This window comes from Chiloscyllium plagiosum, unplaced genomic scaffold (genome assembly GCF_037043375.1).
Source record: "Chiloscyllium plagiosum isolate Xiang-an unplaced genomic scaffold, Cpla_swu_hap1 HiC_scaffold_53X, whole genome shotgun sequence".
In the NCBI taxonomy this organism is placed as follows: domain Eukaryota; kingdom Metazoa; phylum Chordata; class Chondrichthyes; order Orectolobiformes; family Hemiscylliidae; genus Chiloscyllium; species Chiloscyllium plagiosum.
This window is the reverse complement of record NW_028270191.1, coordinates 14817689-14831397: the sequence shown is the minus strand read 5'-3', so window position 1 is coordinate 14831397 and position 13709 is coordinate 14817689. Positions and strand designations below refer to the sequence as shown.

Sequence of the window (13709 nt, the reverse complement as noted above, 5' to 3'; positions counted from 1 at the left end):
TCTTTCCCTAACAGCATTGTGGGTCTACCTACACCAAGCACCTTCCTAACCCTCCCCCCAGCCCCAGCCCCACCCCCCTATTTATCGCCCAGCTCCCTTGCCCCACCCCCACATTCCTGATGAAGGGCTTATGCCCAAAACAGCGATTCTCCTGCTCCCTGGATGCTGCCTGAACTGCTGTGCTTTTCCAGCGCCACATTTTTCCACTCTGATCTCCAGCATCTGCAGTCCTCACTTTCTTCTACCTACACTGTATGGATCTGGATGTAGGTTTGCTCGCTGAGCTGGAAGGTTCATTTTTAGATGTTTCGTCACCATACTAGGTAACATCTTCAGTGAGCCTCTGAATGAAGCATGACAGTCCAACCGGAATCCATCAACAAACAGATTGACTTGGATCCCTTTCACCACCCCCTGAGAAAAAGCACAGGAAATGACGTCACCACAGGAAATGACATCGCCAACCCGAGGAAACTCAAACATATAAATAGAAAGCAAGCTACACCACCAGTGCTTCATTCGGAGGCTCACTAAAGATGTTACCTAGTATGGTGACGAAACATCTGAAAAACGAACCTTCCAGCTCAGCGAGCAAACATACATCCAAAACCTCAACCTGAGCTACAAATCTTCTCAAAACTTGCTAATTGTATGGATTGCAGTGGATCGAGAAAGCAGCTCACCACCACCTCCTCCAGGACATTCAGGATGACCAAAAAATGCTGGGCTCACCGACACTGGCACGGTGGCAAGGGCGGCACGGTGGCACAGTGGTTAGCACTGCTGCCGCACAGTGCCAGAGACCCAGGTTCAATTCTCGCCTCAGGCAATTGTCTGTGTGGAGTTTGCACATTCTCCCCGTGTCTGTGTGGGTTTCCTCTGGGTGCTCCGGTTTCCTCCCACAGCCCAAAGATGTGCAGGTTAGGTAAATTGGCCATGTTAAATTGCCCATAGTGTTAGGTAAGGGGTAAATGTAGGGGAATGGGTCTGGATGGGTTGCTCTTTGGAGGGTCGGTTGGGCCGAAGCACCTGTTTCCACACTGTAAGTAATCTAATCTAAAAAAAAACTCAAGAATTTTAAAAGGGAATCAGATTACCTTTTCTTGGTGATGATGAACGTGGAGTCATCAGGAGGGAGGCTGAGGTCTGAGTTTCATTAAATGAAGATTTGAAAAGATTCAAACTTTCTAGAGAAGGAGCAAGTGTGGAGTCAGAGAGGGAGAAGGTGGAGACATCCTGCTTCAGCGACATTTTCACCTCTGCATCATGGCAGTCATTCAATTCATTATCTGACTCACCAGAGAGCCCTGCAGAATTAGTGAATAAAGGAAATTATCATACAGTGAGCAAGTTAAGAAACCTCCACCACATTTAGACCAAGACATGACATCTTCAGATAGTCCAGGTAAGAGTCGACACTACATTTTTTCAAGACATTCTTACATATTTTTAATTCACTAGTCGTGGAGCAGCATAGTCAGATGGCTGAGAACTAATCTCACATTCAGGGAAGGCATGAGAGATCAAGATAGGGCAAACAAATTCAGCATTCTCCTTTACCGTACCTCCATCCCCACTGCCAAACTACACCTAAAACGTTCTCATCCACTCCACAATTCCTTTTATTCCCTCCCTCTCTTCACCCTTCCTCTCCTGAATAGATTCCAGGAGTGTTGGTCGCACTGTCATCTCCTATCTAAGTGTCCTTTCTTCATGTACGAGTCTAGATCGAGACTATTTGATGTGGGAGCCATGACAGGTGAGCCTATCCTGTACTTGATATTTACCCATAGGTACTTTATATCAGCGAGATATGGAGGTGGAGAAGCATTGGGTAGTGATAAGGAACAGAAATCCACACTTCTAGCCCAAGAGCCCTGGATCCTAATTGTAGTGTTCTACCCAAGACTGGCTAAGGAAATGAGATGAACCAAGACATTTCTAATCCTCATGGTCTGTATGGATCAGTAACACAGCGAACCACTGAAGTTGTTCTATTTACCATCTCTCAATGGCAACTGTGTGGTATGACAGAGAACAGAACAGGTTCACTACTAGGATTCTTCTCATGTAAGCTCACAATCCTTGACTATCGGTGGCGAAAGGCTCTGATGTTATGCTACGTTGTGGGATGTTTACACCAATGCACACCTAACTGTCCAAACTAAGCAGGATGGAAATGCAATATTCTGGGTAAAATCACCATGGAAAAATGTACAGCAGTCAATGAGAATGAAGGAGGCACTGTGCTTTTCAGGAATTTCCAATTCGTTCTCATTAGAGTCATTGCCTTCAGACAATGGTATGAAACTTGAAAGGTGCATTAAAGATTTACAAGGATGTTGCCAGGGTGGGAGGGTTTGAGCTACAGGACTGTTGAATAGGCTGGGGCTGTTTTCCCTGGAGTGTCGGGGGCTGAGGGGTGTCCTTATAGAGGTTTATAAAATCATGAGGGGCATGGATAGGGTAAATAGACAAAGTCTTTTCCCTGGGGTAGGGGAGTCCAAAACTGCAGGGCATAGGTTTAGGGTGAGAGGGGAAAGATATAAAAGAGACCTAAGGGGTAACTTTTTCACACAGAGGGTGGTGTATGTACAGAATGAGCTGCCAGAGGAAGTAGTGGAGGCTGGTACAATTACAACATTTAAAAGGCATCTGGATGGGTATATGAATAGGAAGGGTTTCGAGGGGTATAGGCCACGTGCTGGCAAATGGGACTAGATTAATTTAGGATATCTGGTCAGCATGGACAAGTTGGACCGAAGGCTCTGTTTCTGTGCTGTACAACTCTATAACTAATCACTAGACTCTGCAAATTATCAGAAAGGCTTTTGATTTGACATATGGAAAGGAATTCATAAAACTAGTACCCTTTTAACAAAGTGGCCAATTAAAAGGGAGCTGGGTCCAGTGACTCAGAGGGGAGATGTTTTAGCTGCTTACTACTGAGCCATTCAAACCTGAAAAGCTACAGTCTTAATGTACATTGTCAGAGCTCCTTGGAGTTCAGTTGCCATTTGCACTGAGTTGGTTGCTGTTGTGGTTCTGTTCGCCGAGCTGGGAATTTGTGCTGCAGACATTTCGTCCCCTTAGTTGGTTGCTTTTAGCTAGGGCAGCGATTTGGTCACTGTAATATTCTAGTACACCAGATTCGGATCGTGGTGGGGGAAATGTCTTTATTCCTGAGCACCACCCAGTGACCAATGACTGGGAAATGCTACAATGAGTGGGATGTCAGAAGAGAGCAGAATGAGAGTTCACTGAAGTGCTCTGCACAGGTAAATGCCCAACACTCATAGTCAGCAGTCACACATGAAGAATAGTCCAAGGTACCAAAGAGCAGTTGCGTCCTATACAGCCTTCCCACAACATAAATTCAGACCTTCCACGAGCCAAGAGTTAAAGAGGCTCATGGCCCTTTTCCTCCTACTGTAGGAAGCTGTCGGAGAAAAACTTTCATAATCGAGAGATCAGTCGTCAAATTTCGTTATTGGGCTTCAAAAGACAATAACAGAGGGAATGCATTCAGTAAAATGTGAGGCTTCATTTCACTGAGAATTGAGCTCATACAAATCCACAACAGTGAATGCTGCCTCAGAGCCAAGTTATGTATTGTACAAGGTTTAATTACCCATGAAATATGATGAGGTGTACGGCATCACTACAACTGAGGCCGGATCATGAGTAAATTCCTTGAGTGGAATGTTGAATGTGATAGAGTTTTCCAAAGAGTGATCACCGTCGCAGTCAAAGAGGGGATTGATAGAGATGTCTTGGTTCGCCGGCATTTTCGGTTCCTCCATCTTTGACTCGATGCCACCGGAGCTCCGCCTGGACTCTGTAAGAGACACAAACCTTCTCTAATTCTGTAGCATCCCATTTCTTTTAGTAACACACAGCATTAGACGCAAGTCATGGGCTGGCCTGGATGACACCTCACTTTGGGGAGAAGGGAAAAACCAAACCTTTCAAATAGTTCTCTTTAATTTAGGAAATTGAAAGGGTTCAAGGCAACTTACAGCACTGAAAAACAAAATCGCTTTACATGAAGTATTACCTTACAAATACTTAAAACTGCCACTACTTTAACAGAGTGTTAATTTGATTAAAATAAGCATATTGCAAGCCGCTGTTAGTGTGACCTGCTTGTATCCCCCCAAGAGGGACGTGCACGTTTTGCCTCTTCTGTTCAATTAAAAACAGTATATTTCTTTTCAGCATTTTTATTTCTTAACACCATAAGAAATAGGTACAGGAGTCGGCACTCCATTGGTCACAGGCCTCCAGTCTGAAAAGCAACCCTCCACCACCACCCTCTGTCTTCTACCTTGGAGCCAGCTCTGTATCCAAATGGCTAGTTCTCCCTGTATTCCATGAGAGTTTGGCCCCTCGGACTTGCTGCACCATTCACCGGATCATGGCTGATCTGACATTCCTCACACCATTTTCCTGCCCCTTCCCTCGATTCCCTGACTGATCAAGATTCTATCTATCTCAGCCTTAAATGTACACAAGGGCTCTGCCTCCATAGCTGTCTGCAGCAAGGAGTTCAAAAGGCAGTCAACCCTCTGAGGAGAAATTCCTTCTCATCTCAGCCTTAAATCGGTGCCCCTTTGCTCTGAGAGTATACCTTGTAATCCTAGATCCTCCCATGAGGGGAAACATCCTTTCAGCATTTAGCCTGTCAAGCCCCTTAGGAATCCTGTATGCTTCAAAGAGATCACATCTCATTCTTCTAAACTCCAGTGAGTAGAGTCCCAACCTGTTTAACCTTTACTCATAGGATAATCCCTCCATCTCAGGGATCTTCCTAGTGAACCTTCTCTGAACTGCTCTCAATGAAATGATATCTTTCCTTCAATAAGTGAAACAAAAGTGCTCACAGTGCTCCAGATGTGGTCTCACCAGCACCTTGTGCAGTTGCAGTAAGATTGCTCTACTCTTATACCCCAACCCCCGTGAAATAAGGGCTGACGTTCACAGAGCCTTCCTGAGTATGTGCTACTAGCTTTCTGTGTTATGTACACCACTAACCCCAAGTACCTTTATGTAGCAACTTTCTGCAGTTTTTCTTCATTTAAACAATGTTCTTTAGTTTGTCCCTTCCGAAACGAACAACTTCACATTTTCCCACATTATACTGCATCTGCCAACCTTTTGCCCACTTACTTAATCTATCTCTGTAAACGGTTGTGTTCGTCTTGCAACCTGCCTCTCCACCCATTTTTGTGTCATCTGCAAATCTGGCTACAGTACACTTGCTTCCCTCCGCCAAGTCATTCATACATATTGTAAACAGTTGTGCTCCCAGCACTGATCTCTGTGGAACCCCAATGATTATAGGTTATCCACCTCAATAAGAACCGCTTATCCCCACTTGCTGTTTCCTGCCCATTGACCAATTCTCTATCCATGCCAATATACTGCCTCTGACACCATGGGCTCTTATCTTATGACTCCTCAATGTTTTCCCAACATCAGCTACTCTCCAACCGCAGCCTTGAAGACACCGATTCTCACTCAAGTATTGGTTCATGGATAGAAACCACAGCAAAAAGCAGGCATTCGGGCTCACCATAGCTCTTCAACTGGTGCTTTCTACTCCAAATCTGGTTTCCTTGACCTATCCCCACAGCTTCCTTTTCAAATATTGATCCAAATGCCTTTAAAATTATATTAGGGTGTGCGGTACTTCTATTAATCCTTAGGATCATTAGAAAATGAGCAAAGTTAGAAGACTTTTGCTACGTAGAGGGTTACCAGAACATGGAATGGTTTGCTACAAATGATGGCTCTAAATCCGGCCTTCCCAGTTTAATCCCAGTAAACCTAAAACTAATCATTTTATGGCTTATCCAGTTCTTATCCTTTCCCTTGATTCCCTGACTGATCAAGATTCTATCTCAGCCTTAAATATAAACAAGGGCTCTGCCCCCATAGCTCTCTGTGCAAGGGGTTCTAAAGGCAGTCCTTCTTTTCTGATTGGGACTGGAACGTACACCATCCTCAAATTCCTTGGTACAACTCATGTTTAGAAATGGCTTTGGAAGCTTGTGCTTCAATACCTCCTCCCTGATTTCCCTTCAGCTGGGTGACGGACTTTCCAGTTTTTAGTCCCATTTGTTTATGGTATGTTGCTTTCATCGTTCAGATACAAGGATGAAGAGCATTGTTCAAATAAGTACTTTAACGCCTTCAGAAAGAGAGATGGTTGGGAGATTGAGGGTAAAGCTGTCCTTTCTGTTTTACAGGTGCTGATGAATCTTGTGGGGTATCTCCAGCAAACCCAGCTCGATGTTTATCAGACATGGGTGCAGTAGGCTAGTGCACTGCATGCAAAGACCAAAGTATCAAACCATTCATTTTTGTATATCCTGCCTGCTCCCTTTCCTTGCACAGTGCTCAAAATGAAGTCTGTGGCAAGAGCAGCCATTGATTGCAAAGGATGCCTGTCATATACCAGGCTGGACAGAGGTGGGTACTGCAGATGCTGGAGGTTAGAGTGGTGCTGGAAATGCAAGCAGGTCAGGCAGCATCCGAGGAGCAGGAAAATTGACGTTTCGGGCAAAAGCCCTTCATCAGGAATGAGCAAATTCCTGATGAAGGGCTTTTGCCCAAAAGATTTGATTTTCTTGCTCCTCATATACCTGGCTGGAGTCTTACAATTCCTCCTGAACCATGAAGGACATTTTGAGAACACAAAAGGGCATAACTGTCTTTTGAATTTTCTCCTTAAAATACTTTCTCCTTTCAGCAAAAACAGTCATGTCTGTTAATAACAGAACATGGAGTATTGCTGAGTATAATGCTTTTAATTAATATGTACTTCCTCCTATGTTAGAGTGTTCATTTATTTATTTCATCTCGTGACATTGCTCATCGCTAGGGCTGTGAGCTCAGTGCAGATGCTTGTTTACAAAACCTCCAAACTTATGTTCACTACCATCTCAAAGGGTAAGAGCAGTAGATAGACCACCAAGCCAATCACATCTTGACTTGGAAATATATCGCCATTCCTCCAATGTCATTGGATCAAAATCCTGGAACTCTCTTCCTCACACCATTGATGGTGTACCCACACCAAAAGGACTGCGGTGTTTCAAGACGACAGGTTACTACCACCTAGGAGTTACTCCAGCATTTCTTATGTTTGTTTCTTGAACTGGCTTGTAACTTTCAGGATTCAGATCAATGGCTGGTGTTCCTGCTCTTGTTGAGTGCTTTGCATCCATAACAAGGTGGCACCTATAACAAATACGGCAATTGTGGTGTGACAGTTAGATGCTTGCTGCAAGAATGTTGTCTTTGCCATTCTATTTGTATGAAATTTGAGTCAAAGAAATGCACACATGATATAGAAATGGATATTTTGACACTTGAAATGTGATGGACAATCACACACTGCACAAACTATTTTGACGAAGGCGATGACATGCTGTTTTATAAGGTGAAGAGAATTACACCTTGCAACGTGTAATATATTATTTTGCTAAATTGGAGCGGTATCCTGTTAAGGCCACAAAGTTTAATTCCTGTTCAGTAAGCAGGGTGAGGTCATATGGAGTTAAATTGCTTGGTGAGGGAAGTGTAACGATTGAGAGTTTTCACTTGCTGCTCAGAAGCTATGTGTGGTTTGAGTCTGTAACAAGTGACGTCTGCTTGTGTAAGCAAACCTACCATTCACATGAATTAATACAGATACAATATTTGGCATGTTACTGAGTATAACATCCCTGTGTTCATTATATATCCCCATTTTCTTATTATATATATTCACACACATGAACTTTCCTGTTCCATCTTCCAATCACCAATTCTTTCTTGAACATATTCATGGATATCCCTGAACTTCAGTATCTTCTCTTTGGACCCAGGCCCAGCCCACCCACTTGCAACTCAACTTAAGCAATGCATGCTGGGAAGTACGTATGTATACTGTAGAAAATCTCAGTCTCTTGGCTTGCTGTCTTTTGTTTCAGCACGAGCAACAACATGGGAAAAAGAATGCTCCCAGACCACCCACACACACCAAGTGTTTCTGGATCTTATATTCACATTGCCAACAGGTCGGTTATTTCATGGTGTTCACTCACCAATGCAGTATGTTTTAAATGTGCATTCATTCGTTATCATTTCATATGTTGCTGCCATTTCCCTTTTAAAAAATGAACATTGTCATCAAAATGGGTTGCAGTAAGAGTCCTTGGCCAAATCATCTTTAGTTGTTTCAATGGTGAGTATCCCTCCAGAATAAGGACAGGTGTGGAGCTGAAAATTCCAGTCTTCAACTCCATTTTCCAACTCCACTAACAGAACACTTCACACCAGCCTGCAGTAGAATGTGGAAACCATCTAGGTCTAGGCTGACAAACGAGCTTTCCCTTCACTTTTCCTTTTAAAAGTGACACGGAAATTTGTCAGTCAGTACGACTTGTCAATAATTAAGAACAGGACTGAAATCAGACTCGTACTGGCAATCACCTTGCACTAATCAGGGCAAGTTAAAAGCTGTTCTGTTTTACAAGGATAAGATGATTAGACCAGGTGAAAACAGTATGCCATTTCTCACCAAATCTCAGCGAATTGAAACATTGGGTGAAGTCTTGTTGAGGTATCAGGAGTCTCACCTGCCAGCTGTCCAGTTGGCAAGATACCCGCACTGCCTCCTTTTGAGAAGGTCCACACAGGGCAACTCCTCCCAGCCCTTCCTCCCCCTCGCCCTTTTAGCCAACTGGTTCTATATTGTAGCTTGTAGCTCCTGCTCAATACATTATAGCATGGGCCACCGTCAATTGGCAAGCTCAATTGGACATTAATTTGTTTCTTAAATATGGTGGCCGGGCTGCTCATTTCAGTGCCCACCGGCCTGTCGGATTGTGGGAGTGCACTTGGTGATGGGCAGTGGCCACCTGTAATATCTTATGTGCCCCACCCCAGGTCAAAAACACCCTGGCGGAGGGCCTGAAGCTGCAGCCCTGTCCTTTTCTTTGAAGTTTAACACAGACTGAGTACAAAACCGGAAGTCCCAATTTTCAGAGGAGTGAAACATTTGTGAAGCATTTAAACTTTCAGAATTCAACTCTCGACATGCTAATGAAAGAAAAGTAATATGTTAGATCATCACAAAATCCCATTTTCTGTCTTAGTTTACAATTTCTGTTCTCCATAGATATGTATATTCATGAAGAGTAATTATTCTTGAGTTCCAATTTAAATGTAAGCACAGAGGATTTTACATCATTTATTTGTTCATGGAATGTGGGTATTACTGGCTAGAACAGTATTTATTGCTCGTATGAACGGTAGGACTCTGGAAGTTACTGAAGATCAGAGGGACCTTGGTATGCATATCCAGCAATCCCTGAAGTTGGCAGGGCAGATTGATAAGGCGGTTAAGAAGGCAGAAGTGATACCTGCCTTTATTAGCCAAGGCATGGGATACACGAACAGGGAGGTTATGCTGAAACTGCACAAAACCCTCCAGCCAACTGCAGCACTGTGTGTAGTTGGTCACCACACTACAGGAAGGATGTTATTGCACTAAGGTGGGTGCAGAAGACATTTGCCAGAATGCTGCCTGGGCTGGATGGTCTAAGCAAGGAGGAAAGATTGGATAGGCTGGGATTGTTTTCCTTGGAACAGTGAACATTGGGAGGGGGCCTGATAGAGGTGTATAAGACTATGAGGGCATACATAGGGTGAATAGGAAGGCACTTTTCCCAGTCGTAAAGTGGTCAGTAACCAAGGGGCATAGATTCAAAGTAAAAGGTAGAAGGCTAAGAGCGGAGATGAGGAGAAATATTTTCACTCAGAGGGTGGTGGAACTCACAGTTTGAAAGGGAGTGGAGTCAGGAATTCTCGTAACATTTAAGCAGTATGGAAATATTCACTTGTATTGCCATACCCTCAAAGGCCATGGGTCAAAAGGCCGCCTCCTGCACTGTACACATCTACGAGTTATAAACTGGTCGAGCACAAAGCACCACATATTGTCCTGCCTGTCATCCTTGCCCCTGCCCACACTACTTAGCATAACATGGCTGCCCTGAGTGCATTCTTGAAGTTGTACTGCACACACAGAGTGAGACATTCACTTGGAAAACTGGAATTCACTATCTAGGTGAGTACTAGAATCCTAAAAATAACACACACACTGGAAATACTCATTGAGGTCCCCAGCCATGCAGAGAAGGGACAGGACTATTTGAGATCACATCATTGGAACCATTTCTAAGTTGCAATGGATAATTTCATGCATACATTATATTTTATTCAAATTCTAACTTGTCTGGAACTGAATGAAAAAAGGATATCTACTGAAAGGCAGTATAGAAAATCTTCTGAGCAATCTGATTAATGGGTTTTGCAAATTGAGGATTGGCAACAAAACTGAGTGGCTTAAAACAGGATTGCTGAAATATGCATCAAACAGTGCACTTTTTTAAAAAGGGATATATTGCCCTTTGCCCAATGGTCACTTGTGAAGTGTGACAGACATTTCTGAGCATGTTAGCCTGCAGAATATTTTGAACTCTCCCAACAGAATTTCCACTGTGCCATTCACAGTGGGGTGAAGATTATGCCATAAGGAGCTGAGCATGAAATGTATTACTCTGCTCCAAAAATGCAGTGATGTGTGACTTAGTACACCCCAACAAGTTATATAAAAAAATAATTTCTGTTCCATCGCAACTAAAGGAAGATTGCATTTAGACATCAGTCATAGAGTTGTATAGCCTTCGGTCCAACTCATCCATGCCAACCAGATATCCTAAATTAATCTAGCCCCATTTGCCAGCATTTGGCCCACATCCCTCCAAACCTTTCCTATTCATATATCTATCCAGATGCCTTTTAAATGTTGTAATTGTACCAGCCTCCACCACTTCCTCTGGCAGCTCATTCTATACACACACACACACACACCACCCTCTGTGTGAAAAAGTTGCCCGTCAGCTCCCTTTTAAATCTTTCCCCTCTCACCCTAAACGTATGCCCTGTAGTTTTGGACTCCACTACCCTAGGGAAGAGACCTTGGCTATTCACCCTATCCATGCCCCTCATGATTTTATAAACCTCTATAAGGTCACCCCTCAGCCTCCGACACTCCAGGGAAAACAGCCCCAGCCTATTCAGCCTCTCCCTATAGCTCCAATCCTCCAACCCTGGCAACATCCTTGTAAATCTTTTCTGAACCCTTTCAAGTTTCACAACATCCTTCCTATAGGAGGGAGACTAGAACTGGATCCTGTATTCCAAAAGTGGCCTAACCAAAGTCCTGTACAGCCACAACATGACCTCCCAACTCCTATACTCAATACTCTGACCACTAAAGGCAAGTGTACCAAACGCCTTCTTCACTATCCTATCTATCTGTGACTCCATCCTCAAGGAGCTATGAACCCGCATCCTAAGGTCTCTGTTTGGTTACCCCCTCCCCCAGACCCTACCATTAAGTGTATAAGTCCTGCCATGATTTGCCTTTCCAAAATGCAGCACCTCACATTTATCTAAATTAACCTCCATCTGCCACTCCTCAGCCTGTTGGCTCATCTGATAAAGATCCCATTGTACTCTGAGGTAACCTTCTTCGCTGTCCACTACACCTCCAATTTTGGTGTCATCTGCAAACTCACTAATTATACCTCCTATGTTCATATCCGGATCATTTATATAAATGATGAACAGCAGTGGACCCAGCATTGATCCTTGTGGCACTCCACTGGTCACAGGCCTTCAGTCTGAAAAATAAACCCTCCACCACCACCCTCTGTCTCCTACCTTCAAGCCAATTTTGTATCCAAATGGCTAGTTCTCCCTGTATTCCATGTGATTTCACCTTGCTAACCAGTCTACCACGTGGACCCTTGTTGAACACCTTACTGAAGTCCAAATAGATCATGTCCACCGCTCTGCCTTCAATCTTTTTTTGTCACTTTCTCAAAAGACTCAATCAAATTCGCAAGACATGATTTCCCACCCACAAAGCCATATTGACTATTCCTAAGCAGTCCTTACCTCTCCAAGGACATGTAAATCCTGTCCCTCAGGATTTCCTCCAACAACTTGCCCACTACCGACGTCAGGCTTACCAGTCTATAGTTCCCTGGCTTTTCATTACTACCTTTCTTAAACAGTGGCACCACGTTAGCCACCCTCCAGTCTTCCAGCACTTCACCTGTGACTATCAATGATACAAATATCCAGCAATCACTTCCCTAGCTTCCCACAGAGTTCGAGGGTACACCTGATCAGGTCCCAGGGATTTGTCACCTTTATCCCAGTACCTCCTCCTCTGTAATATGCACACTTTTTAAGATAATACTATTTATTTCTCCAAGTCCTCTCGCTTCCACATCCTTCTCTACAGTAAACACGGAGATGACATTCTCATTTAGTATTGCACCCATCTCCTGTGGTTCCACACATAGGCTGCATTGCTGATCTTTGAGGGGCCCTATTCTCTCCCTAGTTACCCTTTTGCCCTTAATGTATTTGTAGAATCTCTTTGGAGTCTCCTTAGCCCTATTTGCCAAAGCTATCTCATGTCCCCTTTTTGCCCTCCTGATTATACTCCAACTACCCTAATACCCCTCTAGAGATTCACTCGATCCCAGCTGTCTCTACCTACCTTTTTTTTCTTAACCAAAACCTCAATTTCTCTAGTCATCCAGCATTCGCAACACCTACCAGCCTTTCCCTTCACACTAATGGAACATACTGTCTCTGGATTCTCGTTATCTCATTTTAAAGACCTCCCACTTTCCAACTACCCCTTTACCTGTGAATAGCCCCTCTCAATCAACTTTTGAACGTTTCTGTTTAATACCATCAAAATTGACCTTACTCCAATTTAGAAATTCAACTTTTAGATCTGGTCTATCCTTTTCTATCACTATTTTAAAACTAATAGGATTATGATCACTGGCCCCAAAGTGCTCCCCCACTGACACCTCAGTCACCTGCCCTGCCTTATTTCCCAAGAGTAGATCAAGTTTTGCACCTTCTCTAGTAGGTACATCCACCTACTGAATCAGAAAATTGTCTTGTACACAATTAACAAATTCCTCTCCATCCAAGCCCTTAACACTATGGCAGTCCGAGTCTGTTTGGAAAATTAAAATCCCCTACCATTACAACTCTATTATTCTTACAGATATCTGAGATCTCCTTAAAAATTTGCTTCTCAATTTCCTGTTGACTATTGGGGGGGCCTATAGTACAATCCCAATAAGGTGATCACTCTTTCTCATTTCTCAGTTCCACCCAAGTAACTTCAGAGGACATACACCCTGGAATATTCTCCCCTAAGTACAGCTGTAATGTTATCCCTAACCAAAAATGCCACTCCCGCCACCCCTGTCCCCCTATCTATCCTTCCTATAGCATCTATACCCTGGAACATTAAGCTGCCAGTCCTGCCCATCCCTGAGCCACAGGTCTGTGAAAGTCGTGATATCCCAGTCTTATATTCCCAACCATGCCCTGAGTTCATCTGCCTTACCCATCAGGCCTCTTGCATTGAAATAAATGCAGTTTAATTTATCAATCTTACCTTGTTCTCTGCCTTGCTCTTGCCTACCTTGATTATTTAACTTGCTCCTCTTCTCAACTGTACCAGTCTCAGACTGATCTCTTTTCTCACTACTTCTTTGGGTCCCAGTCCCACCTCCCGCCCCCCTCAAACACACACACCCAATCTTACTGGT

The 13709-nt window shown here is 43.7% G+C and overlaps 1 protein-coding gene across 4 annotated transcripts in view; it reads right to left on the bottom strand.

Moving 5' to 3' along the window:
- Nucleotides 1-13709, bottom strand: part of LOC122543362 (bromodomain adjacent to zinc finger domain protein 2A-like) — a 133422-nt gene that overhangs the window by 66546 nt on the left and 53167 nt on the right. For all 4 annotated transcript variants that reach the window (XM_087985647.1, XM_087985648.1, XM_043681996.2 and 1 more), the window contains 2 exons: nt 3632-3838; nt 1098-1307 (listed from right to left, as the gene is read on the bottom strand). In XM_087985647.1, the coding sequence (XP_087841773.1) occupies nt 1098-1307; nt 3632-3838 (417 nt within the window). The remainder of the gene's footprint in view (nt 1-1097; nt 1308-3631; nt 3839-13709) is intronic.